The sequence below is a fragment of the Meles meles genome, chromosome 10 (genome assembly GCF_922984935.1).
Source record: "Meles meles chromosome 10, mMelMel3.1 paternal haplotype, whole genome shotgun sequence".
NCBI classification, from domain to species: domain Eukaryota; kingdom Metazoa; phylum Chordata; class Mammalia; order Carnivora; family Mustelidae; genus Meles; species Meles meles.
This window is the reverse complement of record NC_060075.1, coordinates 107,306,741-107,332,983: the sequence shown is the minus strand read 5'-3', so window position 1 is coordinate 107,332,983 and position 26,243 is coordinate 107,306,741. Positions and strand designations below refer to the sequence as shown.

General features: G+C 38.8%; 1 protein-coding gene across 6 annotated transcripts in view; it reads left to right on the top strand.

Moving 5' to 3' along the window:
- Positions 1-26,243, top strand: part of SUGCT (succinyl-CoA:glutarate-CoA transferase) — a 793,120-nt gene that overhangs the window by 357,609 nt on the left and 409,268 nt on the right. For all 6 annotated transcript variants that reach the window (XM_046021135.1, XM_046021134.1, XM_046021133.1 and 3 more), the window contains one exon: positions 2,475-2,572. In XM_046021135.1, the coding sequence (XP_045877091.1) occupies positions 2,475-2,572 (98 nt within the window). The remainder of the gene's footprint in view (positions 1-2,474; positions 2,573-26,243) is intronic.

Sequence of the window (26,243 nt, the reverse complement as noted above, 5' to 3'; positions counted from 1 at the left end):
AGTCAATAAATGCCAATGCCAAGAGGACACAGATGTTGGAATTAACTTACAAAGACTTTAAAACAGCTATTATAAAAATGCTCCAACAGGCATCACAGACACTGTTGAAATAAACGGGAAAGGAGAAATGTCCAGCAGAGAAAGAGAAGATAGGAAGAAGAACCAACTAGAAACTGGAGAACTGAACAATATGACCACCAAATAAAAAAAAGAAACCCCTCACCGATGAGCCCAATAACACAACGGAACTAAGCCACGGAACTTAGAATAGGTAAATAGAAATTATTCAGTCTGGAACAACAGAGAGAGAGAGAAAAAAGGATGGTCCCCTCCCCCAAGAAATGAAGAAAGAAAGAACAGATCTTCAGGAGCCTTCAGGATAGTAATGAGAAGTCTATATTGGTATCATTGTAATCCCAGGAAGAGAGGATGAAGAGTACATGCTGAAGAAATATTTGAAGACATCGTTGCTGAAAACTTCCCAAACTTGGTGAAGATAAAAACCTACAGATTTCACAATTTCAGCAAATCCCAAATAAGATAAACCCAAGTAAATCCATGCCTAAACACACCCAAGTCTTCCCACTGAAAACGAAGGACCAAGGAAAAGGTTTCGAAAGCACCCAGAGGAAAGTAATAGGTTACCTGTGGGGGAACACGGCCTCAGCTGACTGAAGACTTTTTGTCAGAAACTGGGAGCCCAGAGCCAACTGGCACCAAACGGTCAACCCAGAACTCTATGTCCAGTAGAAACGGTCATAGGAAATTAAGTTTCATTAAAGACATTCTCCCTCCCCTTCCTTTCCTCCCTCTTTCCCGTCCTTCTTCAACAAGCCCACACTTCATTTTTTCTTTTGGGGGAAATAGTACCTCGTTGGACTACTTCACATGTATTTGGTGCTCGGTATGTCAGACACTGTTGCTGACATTGCTTCATTCCACCCAGGCCATGCTTCCTCAAGCCCGTAAGGGCTGCTTGTGATCACAGCACTGGCAGCAGTCTCTCTAGAAACACTGTGAAAGGCAGCATGGATAAGGACAGAACCGTAATTACCTTGACCCACTGTTTGAGACCAGCTTGCTCAGAGAAAAGAGGTGCGATGAGTCAAATTCAGAGAACAGCATCTGAGGGCGTCCCGGTTACCACTGAGTACAATGGCTGAGCAGCTTTTTATGCAGCTTACACTATTTCTGGGTGAGGCCAGATTTGCAGGTTTAACCTGTGATTTGGAGAAGGCACTTGCTTCTTCCGGAAATGACTTATTCACTCCTAGAGAGGGGAGGGCAGGTTTCCATTCCTGCACAAGCCTGGCGGCTGCTTCTAAAACCATGAAATCAGCTGTGGTGACATGGAGGTTTTTAGGAAAGGCTCTCTACGTGATGTTGCTTTTTAAAATCTGGGGGAGTAATGCTGTCTTTATTATTCCTCAAGGAAACGAGTAAGTGAAGCCCGTGAAAGAGAAATGACACAGTGGAGATGCTCTCTTTACTCCAGGGAAACTTCTTCACTTCTCTGTCCTTTGTGAGATGATTAATGGATTGATTGTATTTAAACTATGGGAAACAAATGAAACCATTAAATGTTTATATTTCAAGCAAATACATTACTCAAGCTTTCTGTTGGCCCCATGGCCTGCCCCGAGCCCATAAATGCTCCTTCTGACTTTCCAACACAACTGCCAAACACTGCCTCCGCACATTCTTTATAAAACTTCTTTTCCATCCCAAATCCACTTGGTACTTTCATTATGGTCTTGTTAAAATTGCAAGATGTCCAAAGGGACTTGCAAGATAGATTTGCCCTTTATTGAGGAGGAGCAAAAGAGGAAGTATATAAAAGCCTTTCTGTTTGTTATTCCTTCAGGGAGACATAGTAAAGAAAAATAGTGACACTTCTATAGGAGGAATACCTTTTAATTTGACATTGTTTTAATGGCGAACATTTGGGGCAAATGTATACGCTTTTCCTTTATTTTAGCACCTTGTACAACATCCTGGATAGGGCTTCTGGGATGAATAATATTATTTTATTTATGTATGGAGCAAATAAGTGGACGTACCTACAAGATTTATGTTGATTATGGGGTTCATGTAAGTGCGGACATGTAGTTATGATATTGGCTCTCAGAACTAGGTCAGTTCTATCTGGTTTTGTATCTCTGTACCTACTCTCTCTAGATACGACTTACTGTGGGGATCTGATAACTCTTGTTCTGTGCTCCCATCTGTACGCACATACCTAAATGTAGCCCAAACTTCTCATAAGTGACAGACTCAGTCACAGCATCACCTGCCCTGATTGCATGATCCTTCCATCTCTGTTCCTTTGTTGCTCCGTATGCCTTTGTCTGGAAGCATAAAGGTCAGCAAGGAATGATCCCGGGGAGCATGTTGGTAAGCCTGGAACACTTGCACTCACAGGCAGGTACACGAAAAATTGTGAATTATGCATTAAAATTATTTTTCCTTTTTAGATCTTGAATTTGCCCGAACTGATTGATGACTCCAAGTATAAAACTAACCACCTTCGTGTGCAGAATAGAAAAGAGCTTATCAAAATACTGTCTGCACGGTAAGCTTGGATCTACTGTTGGTACATTTAAGAATGAATATGCCCTTAGCATTTGCCCGATTTGTGTCTGTGTGCATATGTATGTGTATGCTCTTTTTTGCCTTTTTTAGATTAACTTGTAATTCTCTTCCATTTCGCAGAATGGGTTAGTGGAAAGACATTTCAAAGCTATATTTCCTTTTCTTTATTTGAAAGTACTTTACGTGTCTTATGAGTACTGACTCATAAGAATGATATTGATAAGAAAATCACAATGGCTTGAGATAGATCTCTTCTCTATAGCACGTGTAAGTGTTTGGGTTTAGTCTATTGTAAATACTAATAACAAAAATACTAATAAAAATAATTTACCATTTTTTTTTTACCTTTAAATGCTCTGCATAGACCATCCCATTTAACCCTTACAGTTATCCTGTGAGGTAAATTCTATTCCCATTTTACAGATGAGGAAACTGAGACAAAGAAAGGTTAAGTCGAAAGTTCTCCTAGGAAGTCTGTCATGATGATGTTTTGAAAATGCCAGATTGAGTTATAGGTCTCAAGGGATTAATGTTAATCAGTGAGAGTATTCGATTTCCATATTATTCCATACATGTCATGTTATGCTTTTGTTAAAACCTGCATCAAATCTTTCAACTTTCTCTCAGAAAAAGGTGCTAATTCTTTTCTTTAATATTATTTTATTTTATTTCATTTTATTTTTGTTTCAGTCTTCCAAAATTCATTGTGATTTTTAATATGTCCATTTTTTTCATTTTATTTTACTTCTTTTCAGTGTTCCAGAATTCACTGTTTATGCACCACACCCAGTGCTCCGTGCAATACGTCCCCTCCTTAATACCCACCACCAGGCTCACCCATCCTCCACCTCCCTCCCCTCCAAAACCCTCAGTTTGTTTCTCAGAGTTGACAGTCTCTCATGGTTTGTCTCCCCCTCCAATTTCGCCCAATTCACTTCTCCTCTCTATCTCCCCATGTCCTCCATGTTATTCCTTATGCTCCACAAGTAAGTGAAACCATAGGATAATAGACTTTCTCTTCTTGACTTATTTCATTCAGCATAATCTCCTCCAGTCCCGTTTATGTTGATACAAAAGTTGGGTATTCATCCTTTCTGATGGAGGCATAATACTCCATTGTATATATGGACCATATCTTCTTTATCCATTCATCCATTGAAGGGCATCTTGGTTCTTTCCACAGTTTGGCGACCGTGGCCATTGCTGCTATAAACATTGGGGTACAGATGGCTCTTCTTTTCACTACATCAGTATCTTTGGGGTAAATACCCAGTAGTGCAATTGCAGGGTCATTGGGAAGCTCTATTCTTAATTTCTTAAGGAATCTCCACACTGTTTTCCAAAGTGGCTGCACCAACTTGCATTCCCACCAACAGTGTAAGAGGGTTCCTCTTTCCCCACAACCTCTCCACCACATGTGGTTTACTGTCTTGTTAACTTTGGCCATTCTAACGGGTATAAGGTGGTATCTCAATGTGGTTTTGATTTGAATCTCCCTGATGGCTAGTGATGATGAACATTTTTTCATGTATCTGTTAGCAATTTGTATCTCTTCTTTGGAAATTGTCTGTTCATGTCTTCTGCCCATTTTTTGACGTGATTATTTGTTTTGCGTGTGTTGAGTTTGAGGAGTTCTTTATAGATCTTGGATATCAGCCCTTTGTCTGTGGTGTTGTTTGCAAATATATTCTCCCATTCTGTGGGTTGCCTCTTTGTTTTGTTGACTGTCTCCTTTGCTGTGCGGAAGCTTTTGATCTTGATGAAGATCCAAAAGTTCATTTTCGCTTTTGTTTCCTTTGCCTTTGGAGACATATCTTGAAAAAAGTTGCTGTGGCCGATGTCGAAGAGGTTACTGCCTATGTTCTCCTTTAGGATTTTGATAGAGTCCTGCCTCACGTTGAGGTCTTTTACCCATTTCGAGTTTATCTTTGTGTATGGTATGAGAGAATGGTCGAGTTTCATTCTTCTACACATGGCTGTCCAATTTTCCCAGCACCATTTATTGAAGTTATTTTTTCCACTGTATATTTTTTCCTGCTTTGTCGAAGATTATTTGACCATAGAGTTGCGGTCCATATCTGGGCTCTCTACTCTGTTCCACTGGTCTGTGTGTCTGTTTTTATGCCAGTACCACGCTGTCTTGATGATCACAGCTTTGTAGTAAAGCTTGAAATCAGGTCCCTCACCTGATGCAGAGAAAGCATTTGACAAGATACAGCATCCATTTCTGATTAAAACGATTCAAAGTATAGGGATAGAGGGAACATTCCTCAAATTCATAAAATCTATCTATGAAAAACCCACAGCGAATATCATCCTCAATGGGGAAAAGCTGACAGCCTCCCTTCCAGGAACACGACAATGATGCCCACTCTTGCCACTTCTGTTCACCATAGTGCTAGAAGTCCTAGCAACAGCAATCAGACAACAAAAAGAAATAAAAGGTATTCAAATTGGCAAAGAAGCAGTCAAATTCTCTCTCTTAACAGATGACACGATACTTTCTATGGAAGACCCAAAAGACTCCACCCCCAAACTACTAGAACTCATGTAGCAATTCAGTAATATGGCAGGATACAAAATCAGTGCGTAGAAATCAGTTTCTTCCTTATATACTAACAATGAAAATATAGAAAGGAAAATTAGAGAATTGATTCCATTTACTATAGCACCAAGATACCTGGGAATAAACCTAACCAAAGAGGTAAAGGATCTGTACTCGAGGAACTACAGAACACTCATGAAAGAAACTGAAGAAGACAAAAAAGATAGAAGACCATTCCATGCTCATGGATCGGAAGAATAAACATTGTTAAAATGTCTATACTGCCCGGAGCCTCCTATACTTTCAGTGCTATTCCGATCAAAATTCCACAGGCATTTTCCAAAGAGCTGGAGCAAACAATCCTAAAATTTGTATGGAACCAGAAGAGACCCCGAATTGCTAAGGAAATGTTGAAAAAGGAAAAAAAGGGTGCTAATTCTTAATCTTTTCTGCCTGTTTCACTTTTGTGTATGTCTAAACTTCTCCGTATAGAGTAGGCATTGCTTTTTTTTTGCAGATCTAAATGCCCACATGAGCTGTTCTTCAGTGTGGAACATTTTCCCCCCTCATCATGCCCATAAATGAAGTGATTTTGTTCCAATATCAGGTCTTGTCTTTTGAAAGAGCCCTTGTCTTTCTCCGTAGTGTGTTTCAAAGTTCTGAGACAATAAAATTCTGCTACTGTAATTTTATTTCTGTCCGCCTGGGATTGGGGTATCTCTGGGTGGATCAACAACGTTCATTACCTATTTACCCTTCCCTGGGCTGCTCGCATCTCTTCCTTGTGCCCCAGACTCTTTGATCAATGGGGGCTCTGTGTGGGGCTGATGCTCAGAGAACATGGGATGGGGCTCCCCTGTCCTGGTCGTTGGTGAAGTATCAGTCTGATTCCCTCACAGAGCCCAAGAGCCCTCAATCATTAACCTTTCCCCACATGAGAATTGGCCATTTATTTCTGCTTCTTGCCTCTTTGCCTCTCCAGCAGTTTTTAATCCATTTAATTCACTGATAGGACTTTCTCCTTTCACACCATGGTTACCCAGTTTCAATAATAGGCATTTGTGAGAGCCTGATCAAAAGCTCTTTGATAGTCTAAATAAATCACATCCATGCTGTGAGAAGAGTGGACCCAAGAAAAATCCCAAACCTCGGCAGATACAAGTGTCATCTTGTTCTTTACATGCTGGCCCTTTTATAACTTCAGGAACCACAAAATTAAGTTTTTGGTGTCCAAGGCCCTGAAACGTTTATTCCTGGCTAACTTCTGTCCTAGAAATCCGCTGTGGGGAGACTTCTAGTGGCACCTGTAACACATTAACTTCTATTTTCTCTCTTTGGGGTGAATTAAGTAATTTGTCACCTTTTTCTTTCTCCTGTTCTAGACATAGGAGTGGAAATTTCATCATTTTGGAACCCTTCAGGTTCTTATGTCTTAATTAGGATGTAACAAGGAATAAGGAATCGAATCCCGTGATAGAGACGAGGGGTAGCCTGGAGAGAGGAAACTTATAGGGGACGTCACACCATCCTGGGTCCTGCTGTTCAAACGCAGACCGCAGGGAGCCTGCACCGCACAGAGGGTTGCTTTCCTGCTCTCCCGTGCCAGCGTGTTGGTGGTTTTTGGTGCTCTCCTGGGTCTGTGGTTCTTCCCTCTCTGTCAGCTCAAGTCTCTTCTGCCTGGTGGATCCAACAGGGATGAGCAGGGGAGATTAGGATGCAATTCACTCCCATTTACAACCCTGTCGTTCGTCTTCCTGAGCAAACGTCACTGGATTCATCAGTGCCCTTCAGTGCTCGGCATTTAGAATTCAGAAGCCTCCGTGAAAGTGCAAACATGTATCGTTTCATGAGATGATTCCATGTTTTCTATGAAATATTCAAAATGTTTAGTGGCTCTTGATTATTGGATTAAATCTGGTCTTTTTAGTCGGACGTCATGGTCTTCCACAGCCTGACATGATCTTTTCTTTCCACCTTTTTCTCAGCCTAAAGGCCCTGCTAGGGCCGCACTCCCATTCTGTGTCTTTTGTTCTCTGTCTGGAATGCTTCCCAGACTTACTATTAGCCTGAACACAGTCGTGCTTCTGGGTCCGTCCTACAGTTTCGGGAAACCATCCTCAGACGTCTCTATTTGGGGTCCCGGCCAGACGACAACACTTTCAGAAAAGAAGTCCTCCTTGCCCGCTGACTCAGCACCAGCCTACCCTTTATCCAACACACATAGCATCTGTTTTACCTTCTGCAGGTGGTGCTGTTCCACGTGTGTGGAACACACTGTTCCTTTCACTGGACAGCTGTCTCAGGACCTGTGAATCACAGACACACTGATGACCAGCTGCAGAAAGGAGGCAGGGAGAAAGGAAGGGGAGGAACCAGCATTTATTAGATGCCTTGACTTACCAGAGGAGCGTTGTTATTCCCGCTTTACTGATGAATATTCTGTAGTATAGGGAGGTTAGTTTCAAGGTTCCACATGTAGTGAATAGTTAGAATTCAAAAGGCTATGTTTCTTTTCCATTTGTCTTACTGCCTCCCTAAAGTGCTACCTGAAATGTTACTCTCTCTTTATTTATTTACTCAATAAATATTTACTGAGCACTGGGAATAGAAAAATAAATGAGACAAGCTAAGCTGGTGACAAGTAATGCAGGGAAGGAAAATGAGAAGTGGCAAAGTTGGTTGTGAGGCTGGCTGTTACATTTAAGCTGCTCAGGGAGGGCCTCTCTGATAAAGTGACATTTGAGCAGAGTCTTGGAGGAGGTGAGGGAAAGGGCCTGCGGATAACTGGGAGAAGCTTTTTCGGCAGCAGGTGCGTGGGTGGGAGTTTAAGGAGTAGCAAGGAGGACAATGAGCCTGGAGCTCAGTGATTCAAAGGAAGAGTGGAGGGAGGTGGGTCCAGAGAGAGAGAGAGAGGGAGAGAGAGAGAGAAGTGGGTCCAGGGAAAGGGAGTGGATGGCAGAGGGGTTAAGGAGGGTGTTGGTGGGGCAGGTAAGAAGGTTTAGGGAGAGAGAGGGGAGGTGGCCAGAAAATCATGTTGTAAAAGTTATGATAGACTTTATAATAAAGTAGTTTCTTAAGCTTGTGAAATAAAAGAATTATTTTCATCATAAGATGATTTTGTTTCTCAGCAACCACTATTTTCTATTTAGCCTGAAGACTTTTTTTTAAAAAAGATTTTATTTATTTGAGAGAGAGAGATAGAGAGAGAGAACAGAGGGAAAGGGACTAGAAGTCTCCTCGCAGAGCAGAGAGCCCAATGCAGGGCTTGATCCCAGGACCCTGAGATCATGACCTGAGCCAAAGGCAGATGCTTAACCGACCGAGCCACCCAGGTGCCCCTGAAGACGCATTTTTTTCCAGTTTTATTGAGACATACTTGACATGTGACATTGTATAATTTAAGATGTACAACACAATGATTTGATATTTGTATGTATTGCAAAATGGTCATCACCATCCCTTAACATCCATCACCCCACATAGTTACACATTTGCTTTTCTTGTGATGAGAAGTCTTAAAATGTACTCTCTTAGCAACTTTCAAATATACAGTCGGCTTGGTGTTCTCCTATGACATCTATAGACTTTGTTGGACAGCCTACCAGAAATGTCAGTCACTTACCTCACTTCTCTGTTATTCTTGCTAAGTGCGGTCCGATGCTCCTCTCTGAGAGCCGCCGGGCTCATTCAAGAAGGCAGCCACGTGTTTTTGTCATCAGCTTCGTTGTCCGCAGCCAGCACACACACAGTTCCCCCAGGTGCTCTCAGGTGTTACTATTCCCCAACTGTGGCCGTGAACATTTTTTTTTTTTTTAATTTAAAGGTGAAGGCTTTCCCCTTGAGCTTGCCATTTTATCCAGGGTGTTGCAGAAAGTCTGTTTACCCAGCTGCGAAGGCTGAAAACTATGCCAAGCTGAAGCATGTTAAAGTCCCCAGCTAGAAGAGCGAAGAGATAGAATAGACACTAATCTAGAGCCCGTTAAAACAAACCCCTTCTTTGCAATGCCAAGGAGCAGCGTCTCCTAAGCCTGTGCTACTCACGCCCTGGATCGCAGTTTTGCAGACGTAAGGACTTCAAGGGAGAGACTGAAAATCTGGTGTGCGTTGAAACCAAGAAGAGAAGGATAAAGATGTAGTGTTGGGAGTTGGGGAAAAATAATAGGAAGACGTGGAATGAGGAGGAAGGAAGCGAGAAATGATGGAGAAAATAGACATACAATTCGTTTTCTTTCTCTCCCTTCCTTTCTTCACCATTACTGGCCACTGACCATGTGCACTTGTCCTGCAGCTATAGGGATGGAGGGAGAGATCTGGGCTCTTGAGGAGTTCATGATCTAACTAGGAAAACAAACAAGTAAAGCAGTGGTTTAAGTAGTGTGTGCTAAGTGCCACGGTAAATATATAGGGTGCCGAGAGCACAGAGAGTACCTCAATGTGGGGAAGTCAAGGAAGGCTTCCTGGAGGTGGTGCCACCTCAGATGAGTCTTAAAGGACAAAGAGAAGTGGGTGAAAGAAAAAAGATACCACAAAGGAGGAAATATTGGACAGAGTGTAATTTCCGAGGGAGAAAACACAGTAAGTCATATATAAATGACATATAAAATAAAGTAGCTTGGAAAGAAACTGAGGACAACTTTAAGATTTCTTTTTGAAAAAAGCTACATGTGTTCAGCAAGTGAATGCCAATCATTAAAAAGTTGGTTACACTAAGAGGATATAAGTAAAAACAGTGTAAGATAAATTTGCCTTTTAAAATGCTGTGGCAATTACTTAGGTGAAATAGTATTTTTGGTTTTGAATGATCTGATTTTTCTTAAGCTTCTGGGATGTAATTGAATATTTACTTATTTTCAGAGTTTACTGTACGAAAATGCTGTGAAATTAAGTGCTGTAGCTCAGGGCCCAGGCCCTCTAAACGGAAGTGCTAAACAAATATTTGTTGAACTCAAAGTTTATTAACGAGCTGCATCTTAACTGATCACTTCCAAAACTTGGTGTCAAATTATTTTTAATTGGCTTGTTCAGAATATTGGAGAACTGAACCTGGAGCCTTTTTTTTTTTTTTTTTTTTTTTTTTTTTGCTGTTGAGAGAAGGACTGTAATGTCAGAGGTGCCTAAAGATGATGTTAATTTTTAAAAACTGACATCTTGGTACCATTCAGGCAAATTTGGTCCTTCTGCTTCAGAGTCTCCACACTTTGAGGAGAAAGGTTAAACTATTTACCTTTTTTTTTTTTTAAAGATTTTATTTATTTATTTGACAGACAGAAATCACAAGTAGGCAGAGAGAGAGAGAGAGAGGAGGAAGCAGTCTCTCTGCTGAGCAGAGAACCCAGTGTGGGGCTCGATCCCAGAACACTGGGATAATGATACGAGCCAAAGGCAGAGGCTTTAACCCACTGAACCACCCAAGCCCTCCCCCCTTTTTTAAAGATCTATTTATTCATTTTAGAGAGGTGAGGCAGAGGGACAGAGGGAGAAGGAGAGAGAGAGAGTCTCAAGCCAACTCCACACCGAGCAGTCAACCCCATGACCTTGAGATCACGACCTGAGCCGAAACCAAGAATCGGATTGCACCACCCAGCCACCCCTAAACTATTTACCTTGCCACATGTAATCACCTCCCACCTTGCTGCACCTCCTTATAATGTGGCCTGGTGTTTTAACCCTGTGTGTCTTCCCATCTGCTCATTGCTTTTCACTAAAGGATGTAATTTCTTTGTCTCCCTGGCTGCTACCTTCAAAATGAGCTCACAGTCTGGGCGCCTGGGTGGCTCAGTGGATTAAAGCCTCTGCCTTCAGCTCAGGTCATGATCTCAGGGTCCTGAGATTGAGCCCCACATCAGGCTCTCTGCTCAGCAGGGAGCCTGCTTCCCCCTTCTCTCTGCCTGCTGCTCTGCCTACTTGGGATCTCTCCCTCTCTCTGTCAAATAAATAAATAAAATCTTTAAAAAAATGAGTTCAAAATTCAGAGTTTTTCCTGCCTCACTTGTCTGTTGTAAGCAGCCCCTCTCACACTGCTGCGTCCAAGCATCTGCTGTCCTCAACTATCATCTGTTGTCCTCCTTGACAAGGCGGTCAATTTCTAAATCTCTTAGATAATCTTGAAATTTCTTAATTTCTTATTTAAAGACTGTTTTTAGAGCCAGTTTAAGTTCACAGCACTATTGAGAGGAAGGTACAGAGCGTTTCCATGTGACCCCCGCCCCCATCTGCCCCCACCAGAGAGGGACATCTGTTGCAATTGATGAGTCTACACTGACACACCATAAGAGACGATACTTTTTTTGATTTTTTTGATTTTTATTTCTAATGTCTCTTTGGGTTTCCAGCACTCAGAAAAGAAACGTTCTTGGGGCGCCTGGGTGACTCAGTCATTAAGCCTCTGCCTTCGGCTCAGGTCATGATCCCAGGGTCCGGGATGGAGCCCTGCATTGGGCTCCCTGCTCAGTGGGAAGCCTGCTTCCCCCCCCCCCCCGCCACTCCCCCTGCTTGTGTTCTCTCTGTCAAATAAATAAATAAAATATTAAAAAAAAAAGAGAAATGTTCTTTTAGTTAGTGAATTGGAGTCAGTGAAGGACTGAATGTGAGGCAGGAGCCTTCCAGTGACTAACTCTGTGGCGTTGAGCTTGTGCTCTGAGCCTCAGGTCCTCCTGTGTATACGATGTGCATAACAATTCCTGCGTCATCCTGAGAATTAAAATCCAGAATGCACATGAAAGCAGCTTCACAACACTCAGCACACAGCAGAGCTCATTCTATTTTAGGGAAATCTTAATCCCTCAGCATCCTAAATTACAGTTCTCCAATTTTTTTTACCGCCAAATTTCTCCTGTATCTTTTCTCATAAAAAAGATCGAATCCCCTAGTTTTGAGAAATTTTTCTCTCCCTAGCTTAAAGCGTTTGTGAGTTCCACAGTTTTTATTTAATAAAGTTCTGTAGAACTTCCAGTCAAATCCTGATTAGAATGATATAACGAGTATTATTGTATTGATTTAATTCCAGCAACAGGAAAGCATGATATTGTGTAGTTGGCCTGTGTGGCCTTGTTGCAGCTAAATAAATGATTTCTGTTAAACCCTTTTGAAATATTAAAAATAGCTCACAAGACTTGGGATACATTTAACTTTGTACAGCATTCTTAATAAAAGCTATTAATACTGCTTTGTTTTTTTAAACCAAAAGTGGACCTTAATGGCTCATAGCCTATTCCCTTTCAAGAAACACTTGTTTCTCGGTGTGGGCAATGAATTTGGAACTTGTGAACACTCCACTTAAATTATTCCTTGCATTTGTGGCTGTACCCTCATAAAGAATGAAACATTTTGTATTCCTTAGTTGCTATGCAGTGTTAATAGCCTGTATGAAAAGCTTCAGCCAGGGCCTTTGAACTGGGAAGTAAAATATACCCATGGGTTCCCCTGTGTCATTTTTATGGTTAAGTTTTTCAGAGTTTTAGTGGATATTTTTGGTCTTCCTGAATGCTGTTGAATTTAATTTTCTGCTAAACCATATCTGTTATTTCCTTAATTTTTATTCTTACTAGAAAATGAAGCTATAGTTGACCCTTGAGCAAAACGGGTTTGAACTGCACAGGTTTGCATACATTTTTTTCCGGTAAATACAGGACAGGAATGTAAATGTACTTTCTCTTTCTTGTGATTTTCCTAATAACATTTTCTTTTCTTTAGCTTACTTTCTTGTAAGAATGTGGTATATAACACGCTGTAACATACAAATATGTATTAATTGACTGTTCGTGTTATTGGTGAGGCTTCTGGTCTACGGTAGGCTGTTAGTGGTTAAATTTTAGGGAAATCAAAAATTACACACAAATTTTCAACTGTGTAAGGGGTTGGTGCCCCTAAACTCTGTGCTGTTCATTTGTTCGTTTATTTATTTATTTATTTATTTAAGATTGAGAAAGAGAGAGTAACCCAGTGGGCAGAGGGGCAAAGGACGAGAGCCAAAGAGTGAATCTCCCCCCCGCCCCCCAGCAGGGAGCCTGATGCGGAGCTCCATCCCAGGACCCTGGGATCATGACCTGAGGTGAAGGCAGACGCTTAACCCACTGAGCCCCCCAGGTGCCCCTAGCCTCTGTGCTGTTTAAGGGTCAACTCTACTGTATATTTAATTTCTAACAGCTATCATTAACTCCTTCGTCTTCCCTGCTTCTTAAATCTCTATTTTAGTGCTTCTCCTGTCTTCCTTTCCTGGCTCTAGCTTCCTAGCCTTATCTTATCTTTTACAGTTTGAATTGTTTTAACACGAATTTACAAATGGATATTATGTATCACCTTCCTTTCCCTTATTTGCACGAAGGCTTCATTGAATAAGTGGTTTGCTTAGAGAACAGGGGAGGATTTTATCAGTGCCCACCTATATGATAGAATTTAGCAAGGCTGGAAGGAACCTCTATTCCACGGAATATAACCCTTCCTTATACATAGTTTGCTGATTTCAGGGGTTAGGCAAGTATAGATTTTTTTTTTTAAAGATTTATTTTAGCGAGTGGGGGGAGGGGCTGAGGGAGAGGGAGAGACTCTCCATCTCTCCATCGGACTCTCCACTGAGCACTCTTATTCTTTAGTGTAAATAAGTTTTCTCAGACCTCCTCCTCAGAGAAACGCGGAGAAAGCAGAGAAATCATTAAAGCTCAGACTGCCCAAGGGCGGCAAAGAGCAGAGGGAAAGACTGAGAGCAGTCACAGTCAGGAGCCCCAGGGATCCAGTTCCCCCTGCCGATGCTTCTGCCAGGGCTGGGAGGCTGGGGAAGTCTCTTTTAACTCTGATTCATTCCTCCCCTCTCTAAACCTGGCAACCATTGACTCTCCTATGTCTGCATGTTTTTAATATATATAGAGAAACTTATTGTTTGCTCCCTCTGGAACTCTTTGGTTGGTCTAATATTCTCTTTCCCATAATGATCACACTTTAAAATCTTCCTGCCAGCCTCCCCCCTCACCCTCCACCCCCCTGCCCTGCCCCCCTTGACTTCTATTAGTATCTTATGAGGCTGCATTTCATGTGATTTATGTATATCCTCAACCTACATGTTTAGTTTATTGCAACCTCCCTCCTGACCTCTTATAATGCTTTGAATCCCATTCTTGTAGGTTTATCTGGCATTCACTGCAGAGGGCTGATTGGGATAAATGGATCTGATGTTTTGGTGAGGGTCACATTTGTTTTTTTATGCACTCCATGGCAGCTCGGCCATTATCAGCTAATAGATGGTTCCTTGTAAAATGTCTATATTTTATGTGGTACATTTTCTGGATGTTGGTTCTTTGGAGATAGGTTTAAGTGGCTATGTGTTGTTACTATAAAATCAGCCTGGAGGGAAAAATAATGAAAGAAACACAGCTCTGGAATGTATCCTTTTGGCTTACAGGATGCGAGGGGAACTACCGCAAATCCAAACAAGCTCCTCGTGACCAGGGAGCTTTCCACCCTGTTAAGAGAATTCTTTGTGACTGAGAATCAAGTGATGTCTTTAAATGAGTCAGGATGAAATGGAATGTCATCTCCTTCCTCCCCCATTTTTTTTTTTTTTTCTTTCCAGGAGGGCCATAAACCATTCCAGGCTGCCTTTTAGTAGAAAGAATTAGATGGTAGTGGTGGGATATTTATATGTATGTGCTGGGGCAGCTGGGAGGGGGGAAGGGGGGCAATGGTGGTGGGAGGGAGTCCAATAAACTCCGTCTCCCTGGATAAAACATTTAATATGCTCATTTCTTCATTGGAACTTAATGTATATTTTTGGATTTATAGAATGTTAGAGTCCTAATCACTTGGGGAGCTGGAGAGAGCTTCAAACACCATCAGACTTAACCCTTCCTAAGAGTAAGAACTAGAATTTAACAGCATCATGGCTAGGGCTCTGTGCAATCTGGTGGGAGACTCAAAGCGAACTCAGAAGGCCTTCCTTTTGGGAGGATGTAGGCACAGTTCTCCAGACTTTTCTGGCTGACCCTGTTTTGCTCTTGACTTTCGAATTGGACAGAGAATTTGGAGTTTGATTCAGTCTCTTGACACTCTGGTTTGCTCCTCAGGCTCCAGACTCGTCCCTGCCCTGCCCGATTTCCTGCCTGCCTTCGGCACACACTGAGTTCTCTTCGGCAACTACTTTGAGGCTGCTTGCATTCTGTCGGTATCTCCTCTGAGCTTTAGAGCTCTAGCGTAGGCCTTCCTCTGGTCTTTGATCTTACGTTAACTGACGTTTCTGGTAAGAGCTGACTCCACCTCTCCCCCAGTGTTGACAGCTGACATCCCTGCTGAGTCTTGATTTCCACCAGCTGTCCAGCATCTCGGACCATTTCCCTGGTGACCCGCTGCTCCTGACTGCCTTCACCGGGACAGTCCGCAGTAGTCCTGGCAAGCTGCTCACTGCTCCCCCATGTCAGACTAAACCTACCTTAGTTCCAGTTGCACATGTTTTGGCCCAATAACACACAGCTCTTTGGTGAGGCTCACATTGGAAATCTGATTATCAATGCCTTTTCCATAGTACTCACAGAATAGTGGCTTTTTCCTCTTTTCTCTGAGTATAAATGTTCTATTTAGGATAATACTGGCCAGGAAAAGAAAATAAGTGCACATTCCGCACCCCACATTTACAAACACACATGCAGACACACACACAACTTTTAATCTCTGAATTTAAAAAATTTACATTTTCCGTTCTTAATGATTTTTCTTCCCTCTATTGTGAATTGTTTTTCTTTTTCTCATTTGCTAACTTTGGAAAGAAAAATCCAGACATTGGAATGTCTGAGTTTATTTAAGTCTCAGTACTCTGTTCAATTTAATGAAGGGAAACAAAAAAGGGAAAATCAGAGTGCTGGCCTGGATCTTCATGGCCCCGGGGTTGACCCTCTCTGGTGGTCACTGATCTATACTATATCCGCGAAATAAGAGTAACTGATTGTTCCAAGCTATTTTTAAACACGTCAGGATATAGAAATATACTCTAAAATATAGAAAGAACTAGTAGAAAGTTAGAAATTGTGAGGAACCTAATTGTTTTTATATTAATTAATATGCTCTTTTCTAAAATAGATTAAAAAAGGAAAAGAGGACTTATTTAGTATATTGAATGTCATATTGCATACCCAGCTAACAGAGAGCACAGTCTTTTCTGGTGTCTATGGAACATTCACAAACACTGGTTCTAGACCAGGTTACAGAGAAAAAAATCTTAGTAAGTTTCAACAAAGAAAAGTCAACTACAATGAAATATTTTAAAAATTAGTGATAAATTTAGAAATATAAGCATAGATAAACCTATAAAACATAGTGTATAAATAAAAAATTTTTAAATAGGATTAAAATTTTAAAATCTTAGTTACCTATTGTGGTAGGCAAAGCATCCTAAAACTTAACACTTTAAAACAAGTCCACAAACCGTTTCTATAAAGGGCTAGATAGTAAATATTTTTGGCTTTGGGGACTAAATGATCTGCACCACAGTGGCTTAACTCTACCAGCACAGTGAGATAGTAACCATAGACAAGACTTCAGTGAACAAGCATGACTGTATTCCACTAAAGCTTTATTCATAGATACAGGAAGCTGAATTTCTTTCTTTCTTTTTTTTTTTTTTTAAGATTTTGTATTTATTTATTTGAGAGAGAGAGTGTGAGAGAGAGAACATGAGGAGGGGCAGAGGGAAACGGAAAGGGAGAAGCAGGCCCCTTGCTGAGCAGGGAGCCCAATAAGGGGCTCGGTCCCAAGACCCTGAGCTCATGACCTGAGATGAAGGCAGATGCTTAACTGACTGAGCCAACCAGGTGCCCCAGAAGCTGAATTTCATACAGTTCTCATGTGTTAGGAGATATTCTTCTTTTTATTTCTAAGAACCATTTAAAAATATTAAATCCATTTTTTAATGAGAACTCATAAGATTTACTCTATTAGTTTTCCTATATGTCATACATCAGTGTTAGCTATAATCATCATGGTGTACTTTATATCCCTAGTACTTACTTATCTCATAACTGACAGTTTGTATTTTCTGACCACCTTTCTCCATTTCCCCCAACCCCCACCATCTACCTCTGGTGATCGCAAGTCTGATATCTTTTTCATGACTTTGATCTTTTTTTTTTTTTTTAGATTCCACATATAAGTGAGATCACACAGTATTTATCTTTCTCTTTCAGACTTATTTCACTTAGCATAATGCCTTCAAGGTCCATCCATGATGTCACGAATGGTAGGACTTCCTCATTTTTTATGGCTGAATAATATTTATTCACATATTCATATACATGGGGATAATAATAAATTTAATATTTATAACACCCAATCATATTATTATAGTATGTGTTATATAATAAGTAATGACTAATATTAATAATTAATGATATTAATTAACGATAATAAATAATATATGTTCATATTTGTGTCATATAACACATTCACTGACATGTATAAAACAACTTCTTTATCCATTCACTCATTGATGGACACTTAGGTTGTTTTCACATCTTGGCTATTACAAATAATGCTGCTATGAACATGAGCTTTTTTTTTTTTTTTGAGTTAATGTTTTCATTTCCTTTGGATCTATTCCTACAAGTGGAATTGCTGGATCATATGTGGTAGTTCTATTTTTAATTTTTTGAGGGTCCTTCATACTGTTTTCCATAGTGGCTGTACCAATTTACACTCCTACCAACAGTGCACAAGGTTCCCTTTTCTTTACATCTGTAACAGCATCAGTTATCTCTTGACTTTTTGATGACCATTTTAATGGGTGGGACATAATCTCATTGTGGTTTAACTTGCATTTCCCTAATGAATAGTGGTGTTGCACATCTTTTTATGTACCTATTGATCTTTTGTATCTTTTCCTAGGGGTAATGTCTATTCAGGGCTTTCTCCCATTTTTTAATTGGGTTATTTTGTGGGGGGGCATGGTTCACTATAAGGTTGTATGAGTTCCTTTTATATTTTGGATATTACCCTCTTAACAGCAATATGATTTACACATATTTTTTCCCATGCTGTAGGTTGCATTTTCATTTTGTTGAAGGTTTCTTTTGCTCTGCAAAGACTTTTAGTTTAATGTAACCCTCCTTGTTTATTTTTTATTTTGTCCATTTGCTTGTGCTTTAGATGTGGTATCCAAAAAACCGTTACCAAACCCATATGAAAGAACTTTATTCTTATGTTTTATTCTAGGATTTTCATGATTTCAGGTCTTACATTTAAGTCTTTCTTCCATTTTGAGTTAATTTTTGTGAGTGGTATAAGATATGGGTCCATTTTTATTCTTTTATTTGTGAATATTTAATTATCCCAGTGCCATTTGTTGAAAAGATTGTCTTTTCTCCATTGAGTATTCCTGATTCTTTTGTCAAATGTTAACTGACTGTATATGCTGGTTGGGTTTATATCTAGATTCTTGATTCTGTTGCACTGGCCTATTTGTCTGTTTTTATTCCAGTACCATATTGTTTTGACAACAATAGCTTTATAGTATAGCTTAAAATCATTAAGTGTGATACCTTCTGGTCTGTTCTTTTTCTCCTTTGGAGTTCTTGGGCTACTTGGAGTCTTTGTGGTTTCATATAAATTTTCAGAGTGTTTTTTTCTACTGCTGTAAAAAATGCCATTGGACTATTGATATGGGTTGCACTGAATCTATAAATAGGTTTGGTAATATTGACATTTTAACAATATTAATTCTTCCAATCCTTGAACATGGGATATCTTTCTGTTTATTTGTGTCTTTTTTACTGTCTTTCATCAATGTCTTGTTGTTTTCAGAGTAGAGGTCCTTCAACTCCATAGTTAAATTTATTCCTAAGTATTTTTTATTGGTTTTGATGCTATTATACATGGGATTTATTTATTTATTTTTCAGAAATTAGTTGTTTGTGTATAGAAACACTACTGATTTTTGGGTGTTAATTTTGTATACTTCACCTTCACTGAATTCATTAATTAGACCTAACAGGGTTTGGTTGAGCATTTAGGATTTTCTGTATATATTATCATGTCAAACTGTAAATAGAGAAGATTTTATTTCTCTCCCATTTCTGAAATTTTATTTATTTTTCTTGCCTGATTGACCTAGTTAGGATTTCTAGTATGATGTTGAATAAGAGTGGTGAGACTGGTCACCCTTGTTTTGTTCCTGATCTTAGAAAGGAAGCTTTTACTCTTTCATCATGGAGTATGATGTTAGCTATGAGCTTGTCATATTTGTTATTTACCATGTTGATATGTTCCTTCTATGCCTGATTTGTTAAGAATTTTTACCATGAATGGGTGTTGATTTTTTCAAATGCTTTTTCTGCATCTAATGAGATGATCATATGATTATTTTCTTTCATTCTATCAATGTAATGTATCACATTGGTTGATTTGCATATGTTGAACCATCCTTGCATCACAGGGAAAAATCCCACTTGATCATGACATGTGATCCTTTTAGTGTGCTGATGACATCAGTTCGCTGATATTTTGTTGAGAATGTTTACATCTATTTTTATCAGGGATATTGGTCTTTAGTTTTCTTTCACAGAAAAAAAAAGTTTTTCTGGTTTTGGTATCAGGATAAACCTGGTCTCATAAAATGACTTTGGGAATGTTCCTCCTCTTTGATTTTTATCAACGAGTTTGAAAAGGATTGGTGTTAATTCTTTAAATATTTGATAAAACATCTTGTCCCGGACTTTTCTGTGTTGGGACATTCTTGGTTACTGATTCAGTCTCTGTATTAATAATTTGCCTAGTCAGATTTTATATTTCTTCCTGATCCAGTCTTGGTAAGTTATATATTTCTCAGAATTTTCTCATTTTTTTCAAGATTGTCCAGTTTATTGGTATTCATAGTAGCCTCTTATGGTCCTTTGAACTTTTGTGGTGTTAGTTGTAAAGTCTTTTTCACTTATAATTTTGTTGGTTTGAGTTCTTTCTCTTTTTTAAGTTGGTTATCTTAACTTAGGGTTTGTCAGTTTTGTTTATCTTTTCAAAGAAACAACTCTGAGTTTGGTTAATCTTTTCTAATGCTTTTCACTTCTCTCTCTCACTTATTTATGCTTCAATTCTTATTATTTCCTTTCTTCTGCTTATGTTTTCTCAGTTTATTCTTCTTTTTCTAGTTCCTTAAGGCATATGATTAGGTTGTTTATTTGGGATCTTTCTTGCTTCCTATGCAGACCTTAACTGCTATGAATTTTCCTTTTAGAATTGCTTTTGCTGTATCCCACAAGTTCTGATATGTTGTGTTTACATATTGTTTCTCTCAAGAAACTTTGTTTCCACTTTAATTTTTTCATTGATCCAGTGGTTGTTCAGGAGAGTGTTGTTTAATTTCCATGTATTCATGAATTTCCAGTTTTTTTCTTGTCATTGATTTCTAGTTTAATGCCATTGTAATCAGAGAAGATACTTTTTATAGTTTCAATCTTCTTGAATTTGCTAAGACTTGTTTTTTGGCCCAACATATATCCTAATCTAGAATATGTTCCATGTGCACTTGAGAAGAAATGTATTCTGCTGTTGTATAGACTGTTCTCTCTCTATATTTTGGGTCTGTTTGGTTTATAGTGTTATTCAAATCTACTGTTTCCTTATTGATTCTCTATCTGGATGATCTATCTGTTGTCAAAATTGGTGTATTAAAATCCCCAACTATTATTGTATTACTGTTTATTTCTCATTTTAGCTGTGTTAGTTTTCACTTTATATGTTCAAGTGTTCCAATATTGGGTACACATATATTTACAACTGTTATGTTTTCTTGGTGGATTGGCCCCATTAGCATCATATAATGACTCTGTCTCCTTTTCCCATTTTTAATTTAAAGTCTATTTTGTCTGATATAAATATAGCTAACCCTGCTTTTTTTTTTGGGTTACCATTTGCTTGAAATGTCTTTTCCCATCCATTTGCTCTCAGTCTATGTGTGTCCTTAAGGCTAAACTGAGTCACTTGTAGACAGCATATTGTTGGATCTTTTTTTAAAAATCCATTTAGCCATTCTATGTCTTTTAATTGGAGAATTTAATCTGTTTACATTTAAAGTAGTTATTGATAAGTAAATAAGGACTTAACTTTTGTCTTTTGTTGATTACTTTCTGGTTGTTTCTGGAGATCTATTGTTTCTTGTTTTTTATCCTGCTGTCTTTGTCTGTATGTGTTTTGATGTTTTTGTATCAGTATGCTCTGAGTTCTTTATTGTGTTATTTTTTTTAAAGATTTTATTTATTTATTTATTTATTTGACAGAGATCACAAGTAGACAGAGAGGCAGGCAGAGAGAGAAAGGGAAGCAGGCTCCTCGCCAAGTAGAGAGCCGATGCGGGGCTTGATCCCAGGACCCTGGGATCACGACCCGAGCCCAAGGCAGAGGCTTTAACCCACTGAGCCACCCAGGTGCCCCTTTATTGTGTTATTTTTTAAAATGACTAGAGGATTTTCCTTCGTGGTTACCATGATGCTTACATGAAATGTCTTACCCTTTTTTTTTTTTTAAGAATTTATTTACTTATTTGATAGAGAGAACACAAGCAGGGGTAGAGGCAGGTAGAGGGAGAGGGACAAGGAGGGAGCCTGACATGGGCTGGATCCCAGGACCCTGGGTTAATGATCTGAGCTGAAGGTAGATGCTTAACTGTCTGAGCCACCCAGGTACCCCTAAAATGTCTTAATTTTTTTTTAAGACTTTTTTTTTTTAAGATTTTTATTTATTTATTTATTTGACAGAGAGAGATCACAAGTAGATGGAGAGGCAGGCAGAGAGAGAGAGAGAGAGAGAGAAGCAGGCTCCCTGCTGAGCAGAGAGCCCGATGCGGGACTCGATCCTAGGACCCTGAGATCATGACCTGAGCCGAAGGCAGCGGCTTAACCCACTGAGCCACCAGGCGCCCCAAAATGTCTTAATTTTTTAAAACCCTGTTTTAAACTGATGACAACCAACTTCAATAGAATTCATGAACTTTATACTTTTATTTCTCCTTCCTCTCACATTTTTGGCTATTGCTTTTAAAATTTACATGTTTTAAATACTGTGCAAATAATATTGTAATTATTTTTACTAAGCTCATTTAAAAAAAAATTCATATAAGAGTTGTAAATGAATAATGCATTACTCAGCATATTGCGGCATCTAACTACACATTTACTGTTATCAGTGAGATATAGCTACCTTTTATCTCTTTATGATGCTAATTATCATTCTTTTACTTCTACTCTAAGGACTCCCTTCAGTATTTCTTGTAAGGCAGATCTGGTGATAATGAACTCCCTCAGCTTTTATTTGTTTGGTAAAGTCTTTATCCCTCCTTGTCTCTGAAGGACAGCTTTGACAGGTCTATACCTATATTCTTAGCTGACAGCTATTTTATTTCAGTATTTTAAATATGTCATCCCATTCTTGCCTGGCTTAAAAACTTTCTGTTAAGAAATTTGCTGATGGCCTTATGGGGGTTCCCTTGTGTGTAAGTTCTCTCTTTACTTTTGTTGCTCTTAAAATTCTTCCTTTACCTTTGACTTAATTATATACACTACTTATATACACTTAATTATAATGTGTCTCAATATAGCCCTATGTGTGATCAATCAGTTTGGGGTCCTTTGGGGGTCGTTGATCTGAATGTCCTTTTCTCAGCCGCTGCCTTCGGCTCAGGTCATGATCTCAGGGTCCTGGGATCGAGTCCCGCATTGGGCTCTCTGCTCGGCAGTGAGCCTGCTTCCCTCCCTCTCTCTCTGCCTGCCTCTCTGTCTACTTGTGATCTCTCTCTGTCAAATAAATAAATAAAAAATTAAAAAAAATTAAAAAAAAAAAGACTCCCCTATAATCCCTGTGGTCTGAGGTCAGAGTAGGGGTTCCTGCAAAGTGACCCACAATGCTGGAGAGGGGTCTGGTTGTTCCCCTGGGTTCTTTTTTCTCCCTGGGGGAAACATAGCCTCAGGGGAGACCTCTGCCTGTGGTGCTACACTGGCCCAGGTAAGAAGCAGTATGGTCAAGGTATAGCTTTGTCTTAGTCTTCTAATGCAGTCTGTCTTGATCTGTGTGGGGCCTGGGGGTGCTTGAGCCTAAGCCCCCTGTTCTAGGATTCTCTCAGCGGTGTCTTGTTCTTAAATAGTTGCTGGTTGTTCCTGTGAGGGGTAACAAACTCAGGAATGATGTATGTTGCATCTTGGTGATGTCACTTCTAAAATCCATTTTTAGTTTGAGGGTTGTATAAAAACAGGTGAACTAAATATGGCCCATAGGTCACATTTTTTAGTTTTTGAGCCCCTGTTTTAAAACTACAATGATTTATTATTTCTCATGATTCTGAAGTTGGCTTGGTGGTTCTGCTGAATTTGGGGGCCCACTTAAGTGGTTTCTTTTAGCTAGTGGGTTATTTGGGCTAGAAGGTCCAGAATGGCCTTACTCACTTGTTTGGCTGGTGTTGGCTATGGGCTACATGGAATCACTTGGTTCTCTTCATCTTTTTAATGCTTCAGCCTAGAGAGACTTCCTTAGTGTCTCTAAGACTCAAAGACAGTGCTCTTTGAACACTGCTGAAGGGCAGAAGAACAAGACTTCTTGAGGTCTGGAGTCCAGAATATGCATAATGTCTCTTCTATTACATTTTATTGGCCTAAATGAGACCCAAGGCCAGCCAATATTTAAAATGAAGACAAATATTTTATTTATTTTTTTGGAGAATTCCTTACAACGTTAATATGCTGATATATATTATGAATCTCTAGGGAGAAACGTAGCAAGCAGTGATTTCCAAACTAATGTGGCCAGAGAAACTTTTTTTCTCCTTTCTACTCCACTAGCCCCATCTCCTATTAACATATCAAGCAAGGGGTGTTAGCATGCCTTGGAACACAGTTTGGAAACTAGGATATATAATCTAATATAATTTAGGAAACCGGATACTGAAATAATATCAGATAGAATATAAAAATATATTAAAAGAGTAAACTCTATAATTAAGTAGAGCTTATCTCAGGAAGTTCTAGGAAACCTAGGAGTGAATTTGCGCAGGGGTTTCTAGGTTTCTAGGAAACCTAGAACCTAAAGTTCTAGGAATTTGCACAGGGGTTCTGACTGTTACTGTTATATTTCAGTAGAGTAGAATTATGTAGTTCTTGGACTGAACTGGATTATTTTAACACCAGAATGAAAGGACTGTGTGTTCATTACCTAAGACAGATTGGAAACCCCAGGATCTTTCCAGGATTTTACCCAGGGTTTGGAAAATACTAAATCCAGAGAATGGGTTGGAAGTTGGGAGAGAAAATAAAATCGGTATCTGAATACACATTAACAAATACAGACTGTTCACTAAAATGATTATACTTGTCAGATGAAAAAAGTATCAAAAATTATCTGCATATGATATTAAAGGAATAATACTTTAGAAGAATTAAATAATACTTTAGAAGAATAATACTTTAGAAGAAGAATTTACAACTTAACAATAGAGTTAAGCATGTGATCAAATACAAAAGCAATGTACAGAAAACAGTACTTTCCTCTATCATCAAAAAATAGAGGAGAGATTCTGTACATGGTTAGCAGCAGCAACCCAAATACAAACTACCTAGGGAAAAGGTTAATGAGGTATGGATGGGAGTTACATGGGAAAAAACTATAAAAACTTACTGCTAAGAAAACTGAATATTGTAAAGATGTCACTTTTTCCCGTTATTAATAGTTTAACAAAATCTGACAGAGTTAATTTTGGAATTTAGCAAATTCTAAAATTTGTCTTCAAGAGTAAGTAGACTAAATGAATTTTTAAAAAGTATTAGAGATGACAGTTCATACTGTATATTAGAATGGCTCTAGTGTTAACACCATAAATAAATTGAAAGAAAAACGAAGTGGGGAAAATACTTCCAACAATAACTACAGATAATGGTACTTATTTTACAAAGAAAACAGTCAAATAGATTAGGGGAAAAAAAATCCACAAGAACCTCAGCATATTAACCTGAAATAACTCATAAAAGCTGAAATCCTAATGTCAAATTAATGTATGAAAAAAGCATTTGGTTTTACTAGTAATTAAATATATGTAAATAAAGATGGCTCAAATATGTTTTTCTTTTTTTAGTCATTCATATATTTTTTAAACATAAATAATAATTGATGTGTCTTAACACACGGTAAGATACTAAAGTTCATACCATGCTGAGGAGAAAGTAATTGGGCAGTGGGTGTATAGAGCATTGAAGTGACTAGTCTTAGTGACTTAATTATTCTATTTTAAAATAATCTTCCTTTACATTCTAGCAAATGTCTTTAGAGGAATCAACTTGCAGAGTTGTTCACAATAATGAAATATGCAAAGCACATAAACATCTAACATTAGGCTGATAGGTTAAGTACTTACTTTAGAATATTGTGAATTCACCAAAAATTAAATTCAGTGATAATTTTTTATAGGAAGAGAAATGCTTATTATATAATATTAATTTAAAAAGGAAAACTATAAACCATATTAACAACAAAGGAGAGTGTTAGCTAATATTAACCATGGTCATCTCTAGAGAAAATTAGTTTCACCCATTTTAAGAGCACAAACCTCATAATACCAAAAATAAAACCAAAAAATAAATTCTGTGCTCTGACCTAGTTGGTAAACATACCAACAATTTTATTGTAGGCATTTGGTCATTGAGGACCAAGATTAGCATGGAACATAGAAGTCAAAATAAAGGTAAGAAGTTAATGCTATTTAAGGGAGTGCCTCCTTAGTTCTTGTTCTTAATTCGACTTGGTATAAATGTCAAAATCAAAGATAGTTTTGATTTTTTTCTAACCTTAATGTTAATCTGGATAAGCAGCTAAATTCTTATGATAACGTCCTATACATTTTACTATACTATACATTTTATTTACTTGTTTTCACGTGTAGTTTTCTTCCTTATAAATTTCCTGAGAAAGTTGTATATATCCTTTGCTTTGGCTTACAGGAGGGAAAGTGTAAAATTGGGCAAGAAGAAAAAGTACCATGTCTTTTGTTTGTGTGCTACAAAACTTCATTTTTCAGTGGGGGAAAGAATATTTTGATGAAACACAGTCCACCAGTGAATTCTGCTGTAAATAGCAGAATCTCCTAATAATTTATGCATGCTTT